This window comes from Linepithema humile, chromosome 7 (assembly GCF_040581485.1).
Source record: "Linepithema humile isolate Giens D197 chromosome 7, Lhum_UNIL_v1.0, whole genome shotgun sequence".
In the NCBI taxonomy this organism is placed as follows: Eukaryota; Metazoa; Arthropoda; class Insecta; order Hymenoptera; family Formicidae; genus Linepithema; species Linepithema humile.
The window spans coordinates 8,258,585-8,280,503 of NC_090134.1; the positions used below are offsets into that span (position 1 = coordinate 8,258,585).

Sequence of the window (21,919 nt, forward strand, 5' to 3'; positions counted from 1 at the left end):
CAAGGCTGATCGGAGATCGAATCTCGTGACTTTCACTGCTGGCATAACGAAACACCATCCGCGGACAGTTCTTCGCCCCGTCCGGCACTTTCGGAGAAAGGAAACTTTCCATCTAAACTGTACGTAATAATTGTTCGCAAAATACAAGTCGCGTTGCTGACGACGAAAATAAAATCGTAACGCGCGCGCGCGCGCGTGCTGGACGGCAGCCATCCATGAAAGTGGAAACTTGGCATCGTACGAGAGGTGGATGGATGGCCTCTTTCGATTCGCATGTAGGACGCGAAGGAAAATACGCGTGAAATGTGAGTCGCATAAAGCCTCTCTCGATATCTCGCTTCGCATTCGAGCTCTCCATTCGGCGCATTTAGATCATTTCTTTCTCCACCTTTTTCCTCAGACGTCTCTTTTTTCGGCCTGTAATATCGCTAATATATTCTTTTCCCAACCAGCATTCTAACTCTGTTAGTTTTGTGAAACAACTTATAACACCGCTAATATATTCTTTCCTCAATCTAGCATTGTAACTGTTAGTTTCGTGAAACATGGCATATATATAACAATGTAGAGATCTCTATCTATCTATTTATCTGTTCCGAGGCATCAGTTTTCTACAACGAGGCCTGCACGAAGCACGCCGTCGTCTCCCATGTTGCTTCGTGCACCGCCTGAAAATACGACGGGAGTATCGGTCCGCCGGATTTTATATGGGAAATTGGTTCGACCACGGACTCGCAGGAAGAGCGCGGATAATATAACGCGGATATTTTGTTTTGTTGCGCGAAGAAGAATAATAAACAACGGCTCTCGGCATCAGGCTACCGACTAGATGGCTACAACGACGAAACAATGCGGCATTGTGTACCGACAGTCTCAACCGCCAAAGCCGAAGCGCTGCGGCCGGAGCCAAGCACCGTGTTAAGTCATGAACAGCATTGCACGTGCTTGTAGCCTCCTGAATTTCCGGATCAACCCTCGCTCATCGCTGCTATAGAGCCCCAATCTGACCCCGATACGCTTCGTAAATATCCGAAAAAAGCTTATTCTTTGTCGTAGGAGTCCGTTGAAACGGTATAACGTGTGTGCAAGCAATTTTATTCATCTATCTGTTGTAACATTTTGTAAAACGCGGATAAATTATAATACGCTAAATAATTATACAATTTTTGCTCTTCGACTTTTATTTATTATCGAATAAAAATCAGATGTTCTCCGTTTTTTTCAGAATCTCAGCCCAAACGCGAAGAGTCGATAATATTGAAGAACGCAGCTTGAAGCCGGAATCTACATGAAACTGCGTTTAACCGCGATACCGAAAGGGCCCGGTTTTGCGCGCGGCGGGAGCGGCATTCCGCGAGGCGCAACTTGAGCTGGCCACGAGCGGAGACGACGGGTCACGACGCCATGTGTGCGGCCTCCAACCAACCACACCCACCGCCTATTTATTTATGTCTACCTCACAGGCTTTTCGCTCGTGCCGTCGAGCTTTCATTGCTGCGCGTGCTGCGTCGTGAACAATCGACGGACCGGGCGCCCCGCGGCCGCGCGCACTCGAAAAGTACCCCGGTGACGAACGGATCGCGGCCGCGTGCGCGCGCGGCACGGGGGACCAGATCGGAAAATCTACCACCTGCGTGCCCCGCAGTCGCGTCGTACGGTATCTGTAACTTCGTATCTTCGATTGCGGTCGGAATCGCCGCGGACGATTCCTAGATGCGGTTCGTACGCGGTTGCGTACGGTTTAAGTGTATGCAAATGCACGCGCTTTAGGGGATCCGCGCCTGGGCATGAATTCCGAGAGTCAAATAATAGGCTTATTAAGAGATTGAATAACAGGGCTTTTCACCGACTTATCGAACGAGGAAACATAAAAAAAATAGATAAATCAAATTGCGATTCAAATTATCGGCATAATACACATATAATTTTAACAACTTAATAAAAATAATTTTAATCCTAGTTTTTAATCTCGTTAATATTAAGATTTATACACAGTAATGCCGTATGAAAAAAAAATATATATAAACCTCGTGTATAAAAATACGAGGAAGATGGAAAAATTCTCACGATGATAATGTCTGGTTAAAGCGGACCGCCGTAATCTAATGTGGTTTCAAATCATCAACAAATGCCCACGGCGTATATACGCCGTGTATGTATTCCTACACGCGGTTTTTACGTTTGTATCTCGGGCAATGCCGCTTTGTATCTCGTGAAATGTTTATCAAAACGGTATCGTCCTCACGATTCCGTCGAGTAAGAATACTCGCGATGCATTTTGATCTTCATTCGCAAAGACGCTTTCGTCTTTTGCACATTTCAGATTAGATGTAAAAATATTACTTCGATATAACTTTATCAGTGCGCGAATCAAAGTCGAGTATACGTTAAAGAAACTATCTTAGATAGCGAGAAATTAAAGGTACGGTAATGTGCTTAACATGGATGACTGGTTTAATATTTCAATGGCGATATAACGCGAATTGATCAAACAGCAATTATCAAATGCTATCGCAGTGGCAGGAGAGAGTTTCTCGCGATAATAAAAATTATATTTGAAACGTAAAAGATAGCTGCCGACTAGAATCTTGACAAAAACATAGGATCCCGATGTGCAAGTTAGCGTTTCTGACTGTCGGTTTCCGGCGCGCTCGTTGCGGCGAGATTGCACATACGCGGCCGCGAATAAATATGAATTTCCCATCACCGATCCGATACATTTAACGCGCGGGTAAACATAAATCTGCTGCTCGATGAGCGGCAAACATATTTAGAAAGCACAGAACCGGTGGCTTTTATCGTTCCCGAATGTACCAAAAATAATCGCATTTATCGCGCTCGCTTTAATTCGACACCGCCGTTTATCATCGGACATGTGTTGCGCATCGCAACCGCGCGGTTACCAACGATGCGAAATGATCGACTCTGATTTTAAAGATGTCACGAAAAAATAAATACTTTTATTATTATTATGAGTCCTATGTTATTTTTTCACTATTTTTTCTTAATTATTGCCATAAGTTTGAATTTATTTTCCTCATTTCTAATTTTAGAATTAATCTGGCACTTAGAAAGAAGCAAAAATAGTCAGCTTAACGATGCTGACTTAATTATCACGCACCCCGTCGTTTTTTTTCCAGCTTGCCTACCGTTATATAAAACGGTACCTACTGTGCAAATACAGTACGCCCGATGATTCGCCGCCGCCGCCGCTACATTAAAGTCCGCGACCGCTAATAAACGCGCATTCCGGCACTTCTGTATCCAAGATAGCAATGTGCGCCGCATGCTGCAACACCATAATCCCAACCAGACCAGAAAATCAGGAGCATGCTTGCCTCCTCTTTGGCTCTTCTTCGTTAAAAAATAACGACGTCGCGGCCGCTCGTAAAGTGCGGCACGCAGTAAAGATAGTATTTCGCCAGCTTATCATATTCGTCTATTAAACCGGGATAAAGCTTATTTAACATTCCTTCTGGAAACGGCCCTCCCCTCGTTATCTTCGCGAAATTGCATGTTTAACGAGAATCATTGCGAGTATGAACGTGAAAATTGTGTGAGGCAAATGTGAGAATTATCCTCTACGTCTAATTATTATCCTCTTCGCGGAGAAAGCTCGGAAAATGGATTAAACGCCACGGGTTGACCGTTATTCCGAGCAATTCTTATCTTTCGCGTGTCGTCCCGGTCCAACTTCTTACATCTTCTCATACAAAGCTCCCGAAGCAGAACATGTTTGTCTCTTGGAGGCAGAAATCAGCGGCTACCACTGACGAAGCGCGCGCGGTCGCGCGACTGCCTGCATATTTTTTTTCCTCCCGGCCAACATCCCCCTCGATTAATTCGCGCTCGGCAGCGTCTTTATATCGGCGGCTCAATCGCGTCGGAGGAGGAGGAGGAGAAGGCGGCGGCGCGCGTTCGCGCACGCGGTGCGCGCTTTTTAAATAACTATAATGAGGGCAATTATCCTGTGCGCCGGCAAGCAGAGTGTGACGAGTCGTTGTTACATATTGCGGCACGGAAGATGATCGTCCCCCCCACGAGGTGGATGAAAGAGGGCAGGGGAAGAGGGAGAGAAAAAGTGAAGGAGAGACGGAAGGAGGGAGGTAGATTGAGGGAAGTAGATGAGTAGGGAGCAGAGGGAGGGAAAGGAGGAAGTGAAGGCGAAGGAGAAAGAGAAGACAGCGCGTGGCAAGCGGACCCTCTCTTTCTCTCCCTTCTCTTTCCCCTCGCCCTCTTCCGCCTCAGGAGGAACCACCGCCAACCTCTGCCGCCCCCTCGCCGTCCCAAGACTTTAGCTACTTTCTTATTCGCTCGTTTCAGCCCGGCCTCGCGGGGGCCCCTCGCGAGTATAATGCCTCGAAGCTCCTTACGCATGCTGAACGCTAACCTGCTCCCCCGGTCGCCCTCCCAACCCCCTTTCGCCTGCCTCCTTCGGGGCCCTCATCGCACTCCTCCTCCTCGGAAGACCGTAGCCCTGAGAGGAACTGCGGGTCAGAGACTGCGAGGCATATTCGACGCTCGTGGCTCGTGCCTAGATCCATTGGCGTCCGACTCTGCCGGGAATTACGCGTAGCGTGACGACGGTGAGGCGCGTAGTTCGGGGTCTCTCAAAGAAGACGAGAAGACGGGTCTCCGAGAGTAACCATGAGAAAAAAATCAACGATCATTCAGCTCTTCGCTTTCAATCAATGGAATATTCGTGATTGGATATTAAAATTTTATAATTTGCAATAGAATTGGCACAATATAAAATTAAAATGTTAAAATCTTGGACGGTAATAAACAGATGATGGAAATACGAGGAATAATAAATTTTCGTTAAATCAACCTAACAAATCAGCATTGAGATGGCATCTACTTCATGTTCATTCAAGAGTTAAAAATATTCTCTATATCGAGCAGAAAGAGGAAAAGAGATAATCGATTCAGTGCGCTATTGCACTTTCTGTAATATATGCAGGGGCTGTTATCCATCAGAACTACCGCGGTAGTAAATTGTGAAATTATTGGAAAAAAATATGATTTATCGACAATCGCTTGGCGCGGCACATACAGCTCCGAGTGGCTCGTGCCTAGATGCATTGGCGCCTGCATCCGGTGAAGGCGGGCGTCGAGAAATCAGACGAGCGTCGCACTCGCGGCGTTGCGCCACGTATGTATACACATCGCGCGCGATAACGACACGTTCGTGATTGCATGCCTAACAATAGGAAGAACACAATTCTTTTTTTTTCCACCGTGTCGCAACCATCGTGCGTCACTCGCGATCGTTATATATTTATGTTCATTCATACAACTCTGTATATATTCAATATACCTCGTAAAAGAAATACGTTCAACTTCTCGAAGGCCAGATTTACTTTAAGATATTAATATCAGTGACGCAACCATTCTTTCCGATCAAGAATAATTAGCGGTTCTTTAAATTGAATTAAAGAATCAGCTATTCCAAGTTGCGAGTCGCATTCATATTCTACGAATCGTTAGAAAGATTTTTCCATGTCGCTTGCGTTTTTTTTACCGGCGAAAAAAAGGCACGCGCTCAGCGCGTGCGATAAAAAGGTTCTCGCGCGCGAACTTTGCTTGGCCGACGCCGATGCGTTGATATAACGAGAAACGTGGCGGCTGTTGCGCCGGAGCGAAGTAGCCTCGCTTATGGTCCGGTGGTGCCCGAGGAGCATAACAGCTCGCGGAGCATAACGCCACGAGCCATCATATCCTCCTTCCAGAGAGGCTCTCCGGAGGTGTTCCTCCCCCTCGTCCCTCTCCCGCCCTTCCTCCTTCTCGTCGTTCTCCGACGCCACGCCACGTTGGGGCCTCTTCGTTCCGCCGACGCACGCACACGCCGCGGGTCCCCGCCGATACGCGTACATGCGTACGTGTACCTTACGCCAGTTCATGTAGGATGGATAAATCCGCGTCGTTGAAACGAGGATGCTCTAAACTTTGTTGCATTTTTTTTTCAAGCAAGCCTTCGCAAATTAATTTGACGATACAGTATTTGACGTCGCGTCTGAAGCTTCGTACTCGCCGTAAATTACGGAATGTTGAAATCGCGTGATGATCGTTTCCTGATACACCCTGTATGTTGCATGTATGGGTGTGTATGTGAGTGTGTGTATACGGTTCGGCGTGTGCGCACACACGCATACCTGGAGTGCCACAATAACGGCGGCTTCCGCGAACTAGATCGGCCGAACAGATATTAGGAGCGCGTCTGCCCCGCCGCTCTCTGCCATTGCGGCAAGTGCTGGTCATTGTCCACCGGCGGGCACAGGAAGTCGACGACGACTGGCCCCGGCTGGCGTGTGTGTACGGGGCGAGGAGGAAGAGCGCGAGAGATTTTTCGGTAGGATAATCGCGGAGAAACTACAGCCCCGGCCCCGACCGCGCGCAATGCAGATTATCACGCTCGCGATGATGATAACGTGGCGAACCGGGGAACGGTACTGTTGTATTTGAGAAAGGAATCACATTGATTAACTTCACGTAAATGAGAAAATATAAAAGACAAACAAACCTCGCCTGTGTCAGAAATCCGCGTGGCATTTCGAAAAAAGTCGAATTAAAAGAGCCTAAAATTTTGCATTTTTTATTTTAAGAGCAATCGAGAGAGCTTCGATAGCGTAAAAACGCATTTCATGATACGTATTGTTCATGCCATTCCTCTAGAATTAAAAACGATGACGCTATAACAAACAGGAAACCGCGGTCGCGATGCGCCACGCGGGATAAGCTAGTGCGGGATTAATTAACGATACCGAAGTCGATCGTATCGTGTGCGTTGACGGTGACTCGATGATGATGTTGTGAAATGGAAGTTATTTGTATGCTAACGCCGGGGACTTGCTGGTTTTATTTAATAATAACGACCGCGGTGAAGATGACCCGGCATACAGAGGCACGAGCGCGAAAATTAGTTCTTTAGAATTCGAACGAAACATCTGTGATCGTAATTACGATGCGCCGCGAAGACACTTCGCATAGCTCAAAGAGAATTTAGATGAGAGGAAAAGATTAACACTTTGACAATAATAATCCGCGATGCGATGCGAGAGGACGAAAAAATGTTACAATAGCGCAGTGACGAGTGTCGAGTGTCGCTCGAAATAGCGAATAATTCTTCTAACCTTCTTTTTAACATATTGTTTTAGACCTTAATAAAGGATACATTAAACTCGTTGCGACAGTCGTACGCGTAAGTCGTTATTTTGTCATTATGTTTGACACGAGCTACGAATATAATAGACAATGGATGAGATAAAGTTGCCGGTGTCATATTTTTACACGCGCGTCTACCGTGCCGTTGCGACAAATAATCATCGTCCATCGTCGGCAGGAAGTCGATGAGGAGCTCGGCCACGAAGAGATTTTCGGTACGATAATCGTAGGGAAACTCCGGACGTCCATTGTGACAATGGCCTCCCGAGGCAGCGCGATAATTACGCCGCGGAGTAATAATGTGGTAAACAGAAAAGAAGCGCCGAGACTGTCTTCATCCTGATATTAACAATCAGATACGATCTCGCTGACCAGTGAAATAAGAACGTTCGCGCGCGATGCGCCGCGAATACCTACGCGATAGACTTCACAAAACGCCGTTGACATAATCGGGAATCGAAATTGTGATCCAATTATTGCGCGTGACGTCGACGAGCATCTACATCTGCTGCTTCGCCGAGGCGGGATACCGAATATCGTTTCTTCCCGCCATCGCTGTTCGAAAAAAACCCTCCTGATCTACATTTAGAAACAATCCGTTTCCTGCCTTTTCCTGCTAGTTTTTCTCGGGAGAGAGGAGGAGGAGGAGGAGGAGGAGGAGACGGCAAACGACGTCCGGACGAAGGATGAAGGAAGGCAAAACAGCGAATGAATGAGCGAGTGGATCTCGACGTGAAAATTGGAAGGAGAAGGATCGTCAGGGCGGCACCTGACCGGAAAGAGCGTCACAGTCGGCGCATTCAGCCTCGTTCTCTCCTTTCCCTTCTGCTATCTGTTCGCCGGCCTCTTTCTCCGCGTCCACCTCCTCCACGAAAGGGTTGCACGTCGTTTCCGTCGACTCGCAGTTCCTACGAGCGTATCGTGGAAGCCCTTCACGCGAGCGATGTTAGAACCGAAGTCAAGCTCTTGCGAAAAATTCCAACGGTGTCCAACTCGATATTGCGATATATCGAATTGATGCTAATTATAAAAATTGTTTATCATCGACCGTCTCGTCGGCAGAGGCCTTGCAAATATTCGGTTCCCGAAGAAGAAATTATGCAACTCGTAGAAACGGATTGCGGATTGCGTTATCTACTTATTGCGGAAAACAGCGAGAGAAATGCACGATTCTGACGGAATTATATACATCAATACGATAGGCACAACGCAATAAAATCTGTATGAACGATAGACGTTAAAGATGGGTTCGGGAGAGAGTCAGAGCGAAAGAATGAGGAGAGAGAAAAAAGCGAGAGAGAAGAGAGAGGGAGAGAGGAGAGAGAAAGAGGACGAATAGGTAGGTAAGGACACATAATAGCAGGATGTTACAACGCCCGTGTCCGGTACATAAGTATCTGGTTTCATAAATGAAAGTGTCTTCATTCATAGATACATATTTCCATACAATCGCGTCTATTGGTTCGTATCTTATGATATCGCCGTTATGTGCGGCCAGCCCGGCGTATATTACATATGTACATAGCACCATTATATACAAATTCCCGGTAATGCGGAGTTACTGCTGCATTAATGATAAAGTTGTTTAGATATCGCGATATTGGCGCGAGGACGCGAGCGTGAAGGAAAAGAAACACGGGCAGGCGATAGGCGGAGAACGGAATGTATCGTGTGTTCTCTTGCTACGATTTTGCTACGGTAGAAATATGCAATAAATATATATACAGGCCGAATTTATACATCTATTATTCCCATTATGGAAATATATTGCCGCGGTGGTAATTTTAGAGAAAAAAAAACGACTTTGTAGAGATAAAATCAACGAGACGATCTATTCGCATTTATATGGCGAAGACGAGCGAATTATTTTATGTTCCCCGAATTCTCCTCCCTCCTCCCATTCGTAATAAATCGTGCGCCCGATGAGGACACACACGAGGACGCGCCCTTTACATAGGAAGCCATCCTTTCCTAGCATCCACAGTCCGCACAGGAAATCTCAGACGCACCCACCGAAACAAGCCCGCCCCCGTCGACCGGAGAGTCGATTTAATGTTTCGTTTCCTCTACGACGATAAGGGGCTACGATTTTATAGAAGCGCCAGAACAGCCCCGTGCGCACAAAGCACACTTGAAAAAACACAGGCGGTTACGCTCGCGAGCGATGTCGTAATTAGACCTCGGACTCGGAGGGCCGCCTCCCTTTCGGCCGGAGGAAGTGTTACGGAACAGGTGGGGTGAGAAGGTATCGGAGGTACAAACTACGAGACGAGTTTATAAATAGATTTCTAGAGCCAGAACAGTACGCATATCAATGCGTTTTCTATCTTCTTTTAAAATACTTGTACATAACTCTGACTGCAGTGTTGTACACATTTATGCGTATTAAATAATAAATAAGTAATAATAGTAGCGTGTGTACGCCATAATGAGCGTATCATTTTATGATTTCCAATGAAAAGAGAAAACCGATCGATTAAATCAATTGCAACGTGTCGATTATATTGATTGCTGTATAAGCAATTCTATTAATAATTACCACTTTTTTTATCGCATTCAATAAACTGCACATATAAGATTGTACTTTGACATTCGCTTTTTAATAAAAACATTAAACGATTAAACTCAATGATATGATTAATCAAAAAGTATAATAATGTACATTGAGATTACATTAAGAGTATTTATATGTATAATATATTTGTAAAATTTATATTTTCAAAATTTTACTTTTTAAGAGTTCAATATTTTATAATTTATCTTATATTTTATTATACATATATTCATAGAAATATTTCCAAAATTTTGTAATTTTTAGATTTAAAAATAACAAATTGCTAAACATAACTAATGCATATATTGAAATTTTCTGTTAAAATAAAAAGAACGTAATTTTGTATTTTATTATTTATTTGTAGAATTATAAATCACAGTCAAAGAAATGATTGTCAAAGCACAGTTCTTTGTAATTATATAGTAAATATTGAAAACCAAAATGAGAGCAGATGTTAGTATTTTGTGCAATAATGTAAGTATATATTAATTATAATTCACTCACCATTTGTTGCACCCTACTTAATATATATATCTTCTCTCTCTCTCAGCTGTACCTGAAAAGAAATTAAAATATATTTTAGTTCTTATAAATTATATATCATACATTTTACAAGTATTTATTATTACATATTGTTTAAAAATTGTGATAAAAATTAGTAAATGTTTAATAAATACAACTTATAATTGTAAATATATATATGTATATTATAATTATGTACTGATAATTCTTTCAGTGAATATAAATATAATTATTAAATAATGAAGAAATAATTATACTCACTAAGTAAGGTGTTGGAATTTGCTCCATCCGTTGCGGATTTTGCCTCAGACTCAGCTTCAGATTCCTGCTCCAAGTCGACGCCATCGAGGAATCGATGAATATTAACATTTCACACAATACACACCCTACCGAATGAGAATCAATCCGTGACCTTTGCTTCCGAAAAACACGGGTTTGCGTCGCGAGCAATACAAACGAACGTAAACACGACATAAAAACACTTTTCATCCGCGACAAAATAACTATTTTCCGGTAATCGTCATTTTAGTCGACACTCCCGACACAAAATTTATTCTTATTACGCACTTTTGATAGATAAAATACACGATTAATTACGGAGCATTTGTGCTCTGCGTTTAGATGAAAGTACCGTAATAACTGTAATGGCGGCGAAAAAAAGGCGGAAAATGGATGCAATCAATATTGCCAATTCTCTAAATTAAAAGATAGCGAATATGAAGCACTTGTGATATAAACAATACTGCCAATTCTCTAAATTAAAATATAGCGAATATCACCATTCGACGCGACATCTAACGATCAATTCACTTCCAACGAGTAAAACGAACAATTACTTTCGAATTGACGAAAACGCGATGAGATCGCTAGCTACGGATGTACATAAAACGAAAGCAATGTTTTATCCGAAATAATTCCGATAAGCTATATTCCCGAAATGTTACATCTAATGAACGATATACGGCACGCATATGGCATTTGTCGCGCGTCGGACTTTGCACTTCGCGATGATCTCATTCCAACGATTGATTCCTATCCACCGGGAATTTCGGAAAATTCGCGGAAAATCGCAAACGTTCGCGGCAAACAATACTTTCCGGCAATCGCCCGTTACGTTAATCGACACTTCCGATAAAAATTGATACTCACTTACGCTTTTAACAGATAAAATATACAACTGATCGCGGACCGTTCGCGTTTTGCGTCTCATCCAACATACCGTTAGAAATTATAATGGCGGTTGGGAAAAAAATGCGGGAAATTGGCAATACTACCAATCTATTTTACTTACGCACGCCATCTTTCGACCTCTATGATTGTTCTATTCCCACCCCGTTGCGTATTTCAATATTGATAGTTGATTGGCGCTCCATGCGCCACCGTCGCGGTTGGACAGCATCTATGTAAATAGACCACAAGGGCACGATATTTTTTAATTTAGAGCATTGGCAATATTGTTTGCATCCATTTTCCACCTTTTTTCGCTGCCATTACAGTTATTACGGTACTTTCATCTAAGCGTAGAGAACGTATGCTCCGTAGTCGTTATTTTATCCATTAAAAGTGCATAGTGAGAATAAATTTTGTGTCGGGAGTGTTGACTAAAATGACAGGCGATTACCGGAAAGAAATTTACCGCGTATATTCGCGAATATCCGCAGATGCCGGTGGATCGTCATTGTCTCACTGACAATGAGTATGAATTCCAACGTTATGGATGGTATGCAATATATTTAATGTAATATTTTAAGTTTGTCGAACTTAGGTTATATGTATATATAAAACGTAGTTATTCGTTTGCGCGTTCATATCTGGCGATCTCCGCATAATCGCCAAGACAATCATCGTTCGTCTTACTTGAATACGTATATCTAATAAAAAATTTTTTCCACCATAAAGATGCAATGAAATTGAAACAATTGTGTGCATCATATGCCTTGAGCTGTTTAAAGTTGGTGCAATTTTATATAGAAAGATATTCTCTGGTTGCTATGTAGCTTAATTATGTGCGTAAACGCGTTGTGATATTTCATCTCATATCTACATTTTTTATATTACTTAACATAGCAAAACTACTTAAACGACTTAAATTTTCAACAGCAAAATGTGCGGATTGGTTTTTATTCGGTAGTGCGCGTAAAAACAAGTGCTAGTATTGAATGGAGACGATGTGAAAAAATCTGAAGCGGAGCAATCTTAGGTGGAAAATCTGCAGCATGCGGAGTAAACTGCAATACCCTAGCTGGTGAGTACAATTATTTATTCATTATTTAAATATAATATATAACACATATACAATTAGAATTTGTTAAATATTTAAGATATATGCCTGTTGCGTATTTCAAAATATTTTTGTGTGTTTAAATATTTATTACAGTACATTAAATATTCATTACAATTTTCAGAATATTATTCACACTGTTTATTGCATATAGATATGTTTTAATCACACTAGAAATAAATCATATAAAATAACTAATAATAATTAATGTACATAAAATATCTAATTTATAATAACTGAAATAAATATTAAATTTTCAGGTACAACACTGAGAGTGTACTTAGCTAGAGTACAACGATCGGTGAGTGAATTCATTCATTATACTTGCGCAATTATACAAAATACTGCTATCAACTGCTATTTTTTCATTCGTTAATATTTACCACATAATTACTAAATGCAATTATGGTATGATGCTTATGTGGTTATTATTTTTTTTATTATTTAAATACACGTAATTAATAAGTGTACATAATTGTAATAATATGCACACACAAACAATTACAATTAACACATTTCAATATAGGATATATTACTATTTTATCATAAATATATTATTACTATTTTATCATAAATATATTTTATCTGATTTTTTTACGTTAGAAATGTACGGATTTTAATCACATCGAGATGATAACATTTAAATTTGGCTTAAAAAAAGTTGTATAGCCAAAAGGTCCATTTTCAGATGGAAATATACGATTGGATAGAAAGTTCCGCTCATTTTAAGAAATATTTCATCTCGAGACTAGGTCCGGTTTCATGTTAGCGTGGAAAACTTGCGACGAATCTGCCGGGCCGGTGGCAGTGGTCGGTAGAAGAGGGTGGATAATGCGCGGGCACGAGATAGTAAATTTTATAAAATAATACTCTCTCACGCGACTGCATATTCATTTTTCCGGAGGGACCTCCCCACAGGAATGGATTCCAGAGAAGGGAGAGGAAGAGGAGGAGGAGGAGGAAGAGGGTTGCTCGCCACTGTCCGGTCCGAGCCGCGTACATATGTATGAGCTTCTGGTGGACGCGCTGGTCATGCCTCGACGAATCCGGGGCTTTCTGCCCTTTATTTTTGCCAGCAGCGCGCCCTTTCCTCCCGCGAATAAACAGGCCCGACCCTGAAAGAAAAAAAAAAACGAGTAGGCAAACCGGATGATTAGCGCTCCCCGTCTTCCTTCCGAGTGCAAGCTGCATAACGATACGCGGCTTCTGATTACTCGAAGAAAATATCGCGAAAAGAGTGTGCACATCGTAGCAGCGCGAAGAAATCGTTTCTTTTGCCTGTAACAAATGTCACTTTAAAATCGTACGTGACTCGAAGTAGGAAATTACGTTTCGAGAAAACACAATTACTCGAAGAAACTACTTTCACCCGCAGTGCCACGATTATATCGCTTCGCCGTACAAAAAAAAAACGCTTAGTTTTCTAACCGTCAAGAGGCGAAAGGAGACACGAGAAGAATTAATTAAATTTTATTCGTCAAAGCTCTTTAACGGTGTATAATAATTTCTTCAAAACGCTCTCTTCGCAACTTTCTCACAATTTTGCGACATTAAACGCGGAATTATCGCTCGCTTATGTGGCATTTTCGTCGTTAACAACATCATCGAAGCTGGCTTTTTCTCGACACACGTCCAAGAAAAGCAACGCGTCCGCTTGCTCGCTCGTTCGCTTGCATTAAAGAGCAATTAGCCGCGGCTCGCGAGCACGCTGATGCCCGGAAGCGATAGAAGCGGGCCGCGCGTGCCACCCTTACCTCCTCCTCGTATGTGCGTGGCTTTGTACGTATGCTTACATTTACCTCTCGGTAACGCGTCTTGCTCGCGAGCTCGCCTGACTCGTAGTCCAAGCCGGTAAAGGACTTCCCCTCTTCCTCTCCTTCCAAGATCCACCGTTTTTACCGCCTCTATCAGTAAGAAGCATATTTTTTCTCCCTCTTTCTCGCAGTAGTCATTTAATGCATAACAAAATTCTAGAATTCTAATTCTCTGAATAGATAGAAAGATATCTCCAGAAAAATGTAAAAAAAAAACATGAAATCGCGATAACATTTACAATTAAAGAAACGAAAGCAGAATTTAAATGAGAAGTATAAACTAAGACAGAAACTATCTTTAATCTGACACAATGTAGTTCATTTCTTTTTTCATTGCTCACGCCTCTTGCATTTTTCTTTCTTTCCTTCTTCGCTCCCCTCGCAGTGTATAGCCGTTCGCTCAATTACCGTCGCAGATAATCATTATCGCGGAAACTGTATCGCCGGGCCTCATTGCCCCAATCCTTAATTAACCGCCGGCCAGACGGTAATTGGTACGAACCGGTGTTGGACAGCCGATATATCGGCGAGAACGAGGTAGTACGCGGGTAGTAACGTTCATCCTCGTGCGCGGTGGCTGTGCTAATGCCATCTTGTACACTGAAATTCATTCAACGGCAAATTAATGTCACGCAATTTGTACATATAATTTGTACATATTTGTCAAATTACACCAATTTGAAGATAGTATCTTTAAAAAACAGAGAGCTATTTACGATTGAATTTACATAAAAAAAAATATCAAATTAAATTATGTGATAAAATCAAATCTACAACTGTGAATATACACCGGTATGTGCAATGTAGAATTATTTTGAAATGGTTTGTGCAAACATTATTTGTTTATAAACAAATTAGATATTCATATACTCTCGTGTTTCGCTTCAGTTCTTTCGACTTAAAGATGAATTGAGAGGATAGCAATATTTAATGCACGTGCTTATACGCGTTAATTGTAATTTATACTTGGCCGACTTAGAAATTTATGTCGTGAACTTCGTTTACAAGAAACTTTCGTGTTGTTTCTGCTTTTAGATTAATTCTATAATGTAACCTTTAATTAATCATCGGCTTATCTTGATTACATTTGACGTTACTTCCTGCGATTCCACAGTCAATTTTTTCCTTCTGCTTCTTCTTTTTATTTTAAACATATTACTATTCTACCAATTTTTTTTTTCATTATTCTATTTCAGTTAACGCAGAGATTTTTGAAAGATATCGTAGTTATCGGTAGTTTTGTATCGTGTTACATTTCAAATCTGCAGGCAACTTTTTCTTTAGAAACGTAATGGCAAAAAGAAAAATCGTGTCTTGATAGAAAGGGATATCCACAAAGGAGAAGAATCCTGTACATTTTTTGAGCGCACGCATTGCAAGTATAGCGATTGCGAGGTAGGCCGCAGCAACCGGGCTTTGTCTTGCCTCGGCACCGAATCGACACGAGAGAAAAAACGACGGCCGATCGAACTACGTCGGGACGGGTTTGCGCGCGCGAGAGAGGGATACGTACCTACGGGGAAAAGACCCAGCGATTATTGAGCGGGCAAAGATAAAAGGTCGGTTCGCCTTCTCCCATAAAGCATGAAGTGAAGTGTACGCGCGGCTCCACTTTATGCTGATCGATTTGTGGTGATTTTATATCTTCGCCTGTCTATAGTTCTATACCGGCCGGCGGCGGAGATGCGGACCGGTTCAAACGGGCCGCGATACTTTATATCTGTGGTATAAACGCGAAATTGAGCTTTACATATTCCGGACAGAAAAGGGCGAGCGAGGCTCAAACTGCTCCTCGCGCAGGAAATTTCTTTGTGCTGTCTATAGAGTATAATCGATCGCTCTATAACATTCTTGAGATCAATACCGACATTCCATGATACATAGAATGAAAGAATTTAATAATAATTTTTTTCTGATATTAAAATATGTCAGGAAATGATACTACATTCTTTATTAAATGGATTATATTATCTTATGGTTGTTCTTTTATTTTTTTATATAAACAACAAAGAATAATAGATATAATGCAGTATAAATTTATTAAATTATAATTTGCATAAACGTTATTATATTACCATATTTTCTTACATAATTACAACCCGTACCTCAGGAATATTTAGATCTTTTCATAAATCTGACGTTTAATCTATATAACTATCTCTGGAAAATAAATGTACATTACATCAAAATAATTTCTTCACAGTAGTTACATTTTTAACATTTGAGTAGTTAGAAATTGCATATTTTTAAGGCTTACACTATCCGTTGCACATATAGTCGTTTTTTTTCTTTTTTTTCTTTTTTTATGAAACATAAATCTTCATACTATTGGCTATCAAGAGATCAAGACACATGCTAGCTTCTTTCACCACGTTATTATCATTATTAATCTCATCAGATTATTAAACACATATCAAGAAATCTACATCGTAAATATATATAGCTATGACAACTATTTTAAATAGGACACTTGGACTCGGAAGATCCTTCCGGATCTATTGAAATATCCTCTACTGTCAAAGCGAGGATTTCCTCACAGACGCGTTTATAGACCCATGCGTCGCCCTTTAGTCTTTTTCGACGAATGCCCACTAATCGCTTACCGTTTGGACCAATCTCTAATAGACAGACCTCGAGTTCGAAAGAACAGGTATTTTGAGCCGAAATCGACTTCGACGAATGTTTCTTGTCTTCCGAAAAGGATTCCTCAGTTTCTCCTTGTAGAATGTATCTATGGTAGATTGATTTTTAATAACACAATTGCAGACAGAATTGTTAATAGCGTTAAAAGCGTTAAAAAAAATAGATAATTACCCTTTTTGACGGCACATTATACCCTTTTGTCGAAGCGCTCTTCGTAGTTTTGAGAGAACATGCTTTGGACAACCACTGCACGTTGCCGATACGTTAGAAAGACCCTTTAGAAATGGAATAAAATTTATTAGCAACTAGTCTTCTAACAATATCTTCAGTTTTCAAGAGTTGTCTTTGGATTAAGGTGTATACCTTTCCTGATAGTACGTTTGGTTCATCAGAATCCATATTTTCATTTTTCATTCGCCTTTTTGGCGTTAAAACATGTCTCACTCGATTCAATCCTCGCTCTAAACCCAGCATAACTTTTCTTGCACTACCAGGTGTAGATGTTTGTACATGTCTAAAAATATTACATTTTTTGAACAATTACATCTATCGTATTATATATATTTTTATATCAATTCACAAATTTACTTTGAATCTGGCGTTGAGGATTGCGTTGGAGTAGTAACTGATCTATTTTCGGGTGGTCTTTTGATTGGAACTGCAATAAAATTATTTTTAAAAAATTATAACATAACTTAAGCATCATTGATAAATTATTAGTAAAGTATAAAATAGATAGGATTACTGAAAGGTTTAATATTCTTCTGGATAGAAAGGGTATAAATGCGAGAATGCTTAAGGAATGTATCTTCTAAGAAGTTTTGGAAAAGAATTCTTGTATATGGGGATTCTTAAGCCCAAATTGCGTTTGTTAGCAAGCCGTTGCTCTTCTCGAGGTAATTATCCGCTTTTCGCGCGACCACTGTAATTTACGGCAGTCGGGAACTTTCATTAAAGTTTCTAATTAGGTGGTGCTGGCATCACCTAATTAGAAGTGAACTTTAGAAAATAAACTACGAGACTAAATGTGGTTGCAACGCGTTCGATAAATAGTTGTATGTAAAAACCTTTGAAATCTAATGACCATAAAACTTGAGCTTAGAAATATGTGAAACATTCCTGAAGACAGAACAAAACGTATCAAAAGAATTTATCAAAAATACAGATATTTTTCTTGATAAGAAATGAAACTGAAGGGGAAAGGATTAGAATATTGTAGAGATGATGAAATATTCACCGGGAGATGATACATCATCAGATTCTTTGCTTCGTAGTCTTTTCCTTACTGGCGCACATGGTTCTGTGAACTTATTTTCGTCATTTTCGTTAGGCAAAACATTGTAAGTCATATCAATCACTGGAGATTGTCCATTATTTACTTTGCTCCTTGGCGAGTGGTCCAGTTTCGTTATAAAATTGTTAACTTTTGCTTCGCGTTGTGGAAAATTTATGCCATTCTACATGAGATAAAAATTTATATAATTAAATCATATATCATATTCAAAAATATCAATATCAAATATCAATACAAAAAAAGACCTACAATTCCTTGCTTAAAGTACGGCTTCATTACAGGTGCTATTTTCAACGAAAGTCCACGTAATTTTCTGTCAAGCAACAATAGATATGTAGCTGTTCTGTAATCGGTTCTATCGCTCTGCATAAGCTTCTTCCATATGTCTGTACTATTATTACCAGAAATAGCGGACATAGTACTCAATACTTCATCGTCTTTTTCGAACTAGATGTTCATAGAAAAAATTCATATTTTTAATGAAGAATTTAGATTCATAAAATCATTTTTGTCATAGAAAATGCTTACTTTTGTTCTATGAATGAATGATACAGGCCTCAGAAAATTTGTTCTGATCCAGGGATGATTACATAATTCCTGAATAGTAATTCTCTTGGCCGGATCAATTTGTAACATCAACCTGATTAATGTTTTACTGTCATCAGACAACCAATACGGTTCCTCATATCTGCCAGTCTGAAATAATGCTTATGTATTTATGTAATAATATACAGACATTTGAAATACTTACAAGTATCTTTCTATATAAATTCTCTAAATTATTGTCATCAAAAGGCAAAAAGCCACATAGTAAAGCATAAAGGAGAACTCCCATACTCCAAATGTCCACTTCAGAGCCTGCAAAAAAATTTATACATTGAGCATAAATTACATAAAATGTTCAAACAAATAAAATTCCAAAAGCTAACGTACCTAAATATTTCTTTCCCATTATGAGTTCTGGTGCAGCATACGTAGGAGAACCACAAGAAGTATATAAATGTGCCTGCATTCCCATCTTGGGTTTGGCGCACAGCCCAAAATCAATTAATTTTAAATTTTCATCTTTATCTAGCAAGACATTTTCCTGTTAAAAGAAGAAAATAACTTAATTAATCCAATTCAGATAATGAGGATTATGAGATAGAAAATTTATATATAAATTTACAGGCTTTAAGTCTCTATGAGCATAACCCAAACTGTGCATATATGCCACTGCAGAAACTATCTGGCGAAAGAACTTGCGAGAGTCAGTTTCCGACAATCTGTTTTTCTCAACTGTAATACAAGGATGTAATATTAAGACTTATGACTTATAAACACAATAAGAAGTTCCTTAGAGATATCATATTCAATATTACCTATGTGGTCGAATAGTTCTCCACCAGAACAATATTCTATTACCATGAAATAATGACTCTCGGTTTCTATCACTTGATACAGTCTGCAGATATGTTGATGCAACAATGTCTTAAGGGCTTCCACTTCAAGCTTCACCCTTGGTAAATCTTCCTGAAATAAATATTGCAGGATAAATACATTTTAATAGTTGAAATAGATGAAGAATGTAAAAAATCATGGAAAAATTTTGGTTGACAAGAGAAAAATTGCAGTTTCTGCATGAAAATTAAAATTGAAAATAACAAAATAATTAAAAATAATAGTAAAAATTATGGTACTCTTAACACAATAGAAAATAATTTTGACACTTAAAATCTTTCTTACACCCAATGTCGTCTTCTCCATAATCTTAATGGCAACCTTTTCGCCGGTAGCGACATGAGTCGCCAGTTTGACTTTGGCAAAGCCACCACTGCCGATCGTCTTCTCCAGCTCGTACAATCCTTTAAGGGCGGCATATCGCACCATTGTGAAGCTCGGTCGCGAGGAATACGGATCATAAATACTGAAAATATCCGCGTCTCGCCTCGATCGCTGTATCAACTTTTGAACCGCGTTTTCCTAACGTAAACAACTTTTGACAGCCAATCAAGACTTGGCTCGCCGGTAGCGCCCACTTTCTCACTATCAATGATGTCAGAGTTGAATACAGCGCATACAAATTTCAATTCAGTAACTACATCGACTTTTTAGGGGAGCGGTCGCTAAAGTAGTATAAATATCGAACGTGGAATAGGAAGAAATCTACTTTATTCGTGCAAGTAGTGACATCTCTTAGAAAGTTGATAATACATGTTAGTGGAATGTTATTATTGTGTGGAAAATGGCATGCATTTGACAAATAAATGCGTTAATGCGCAAAATGTTTCGGTTTTGCGAAATAATTGCTGCATCGAAAGATAGTGCATTGATAAGTAATGGCACAACTTCTTAGAGTATGCAAGCCAGAAATCTGTTGTGCAATTAGAAGTTATAGCACTCAAAGGTTAGAAACTTGCTTCATCAGTTATTGTTAAACGATAGATTCATTCTTTTTCATGGCATTTTCTGTATATTCTTACAAATTTTTTCTTCTTTTTGTTTTCCTCCAAATATGCTGAGAACGTTATTTTATTCTCAATGTAGAATCTGATACTACTAAAAAAGATCTTGCACTCTCAATGTAGCATCTTTTTGTTAAAGGTACCAACAAAATCATTATGAGACTTTAAATGTTTCACCTGATGCATCACAGAAAGAAATTAAACGAGCTTTCCTCAGATTATCAAAACAAGTATGTAACGTTTCAGATAACTTTTATGTATGCAAGACATGTAAGTCTTTATTCTGCAACATAATGATTATAAACAATACACTTCTTCAATTTTCACTTTTAAAACTCTTAAGTCATGCAAACTGCGCTTTTGCTTTTACTAGCTGCATCCTGATACTAGTGGAAAACACAGTCACGCTGATTTTGTGAAATTAAATGAAGCCTATTCGATTCTGGGGAAAGAAAGTACAAGACGTCAATATGATTTCAATTTGAAGTGTCATAAATACAGCCCATCTTATACATATACTTCACAGAGGATGTAAGATAATGCAATATATTGACTTTGTTGAAATGGAACAAGTGTATATTTCTCTTAAGACTGTATATAAGAGATTTATTTTTATAATTGATTCTATATTGCATAATTATTTATAAAAAATATAATGCAATCGATGAATATAATGTGTTATTATATGTAGGCAATATGGAAGTCAATGGGAATATGAAGTACGTACAGCAGGCGGACCATGGCCACCACCTCAGCAAAAGCCAAATGCATATTTCGGGCTCGTAATAGCTCTTTTATTGTTCGGGTTAGGATTAGTACCAGCCTTTTTTATGTTTCATTCTATGAGAGTAAGAAATATTGTGCGTTTACACGATGCTCAATTAGAACAGGAATACCAACGGATTCGAGGTGTAGCACGTACTAAATCCAATAGTCTAGTCATAGAGAATCTTAATTCCATAAAGGATCTTAATGACTATCTGGCTAGAGATAATAGTGAACGTTAGCAAAAATTTTATCAGAAATTAAAAGAAGCGTCAGTTATTTTCGAAACATTAGTATTTTTCTTACCTCATGCACTTTCTTGACATCCTATTTCTTTTTATTATAATGAATATAAATATTATTTCTATTTATATATTTTTGGGTGGGATAAAATGTTATATTTGTAATTGTATGAAATTACAAAATTTTTAAAACATT

The 21,919-nt window shown here is 39.8% G+C and overlaps 3 protein-coding genes and 1 long non-coding RNA gene across 4 annotated transcripts in view; 2 read left to right on the plus strand and 2 right to left on the minus strand.

Moving 5' to 3' along the window:
* sv (shaven) overlaps positions 1–11,287 on the minus strand; it is a 154,951-nt gene extending 143,664 nt beyond the window's left edge. The window contains exons 1-2 of the mRNA XM_067359862.1: positions 10,502–11,287; positions 10,223–10,274 (exon numbers count right to left, since the gene is read on the minus strand). The gene's annotated coding sequence lies outside the window, so the exon portion shown is untranslated. The remainder of the gene's footprint in view (positions 1–10,222; positions 10,275–10,501) is intronic.
* Positions 193–2,972, plus strand: LOC137001019 (uncharacterized). Its single transcript, XR_010891178.1, has 2 exons — positions 193–1,021; positions 1,226–2,972. It is a non-coding gene; the product is annotated as an uncharacterized lncRNA (long non-coding RNA).
* Positions 11,288–16,355: 5,068 nt separating the features above from the next.
* LOC105675814 (maternal embryonic leucine zipper kinase-like) lies at positions 16,356–20,308 on the minus strand. The gene is made up of 12 exons (XM_012373243.2): positions 19,998–20,308; positions 19,634–19,784; positions 19,441–19,550; positions 19,206–19,359; positions 19,024–19,130; positions 18,801–18,968; positions 18,522–18,719; positions 18,216–18,435; positions 17,567–17,636; positions 17,342–17,492; positions 17,150–17,253; positions 16,356–17,066 (listed from the first exon to the last, which is right to left on the minus strand). Exons 1-12 carry the CDS (start codon positions 20,139–20,141, stop codon positions 16,793–16,795), a joined length of 1,851 nt encoding a protein of 616 aa, XP_012228666.1. The 5' UTR covers positions 20,142–20,308; the 3' UTR covers positions 16,356–16,792.
* Positions 20,309–20,449: 141 nt separating this feature from the next.
* On the plus strand, positions 20,450–21,769 carry LOC105675815 (dnaJ homolog subfamily C member 4-like). Its single transcript, XM_012373244.2, has 4 exons — positions 20,450–20,658; positions 20,856–20,946; positions 21,090–21,247; positions 21,408–21,769. Exons 1-4 carry the CDS (start codon positions 20,591–20,593, stop codon positions 21,721–21,723), a joined length of 633 nt encoding a protein of 210 aa, XP_012228667.1. The 5' UTR covers positions 20,450–20,590; the 3' UTR covers positions 21,724–21,769.
* Positions 21,770–21,919: the final 150 nt, after the last annotated feature.

Excerpts from the sequence above, each read along its gene's own strand:
- LOC105675814 (XM_012373243.2), bottom strand. The coding sequence starts at position 20,141 with ATGGTGCGATATGCCGCCCTTAAAGGATTGTACGAGCTGGAGAAGACG. Across the intron at positions 17,493-17,566 it reads TCCTCAACGCCAGATTCAAA|ACATGTACAAACATCTACAC; the intron begins GTAAATTTGTGA and ends TAATATTTTTAG. Across the intron at positions 17,067-17,149 it reads ATAATGTGCCGTCAAAAAGG|ATACATTCTACAAGGAGAAA; the intron begins GTAATTATCTAT and ends AATCTACCATAG.
- LOC105675815 (XM_012373244.2), top strand. The coding sequence starts at position 20,591 with ATGGCACAACTTCTTAGAGTATGCAAGCCAGAAATCTGTTGTGCAATT. Across the intron at positions 20,659-20,855 it reads AGAAGTTATAGCACTCAAAG|GTACCAACAAAATCATTATG; the intron begins GTTAGAAACTTG and ends TTTTTGTTAAAG. Across the intron at positions 20,947-21,089 it reads TCCTCAGATTATCAAAACAA|CTGCATCCTGATACTAGTGG; the intron begins GTATGTAACGTT and ends TGCTTTTACTAG.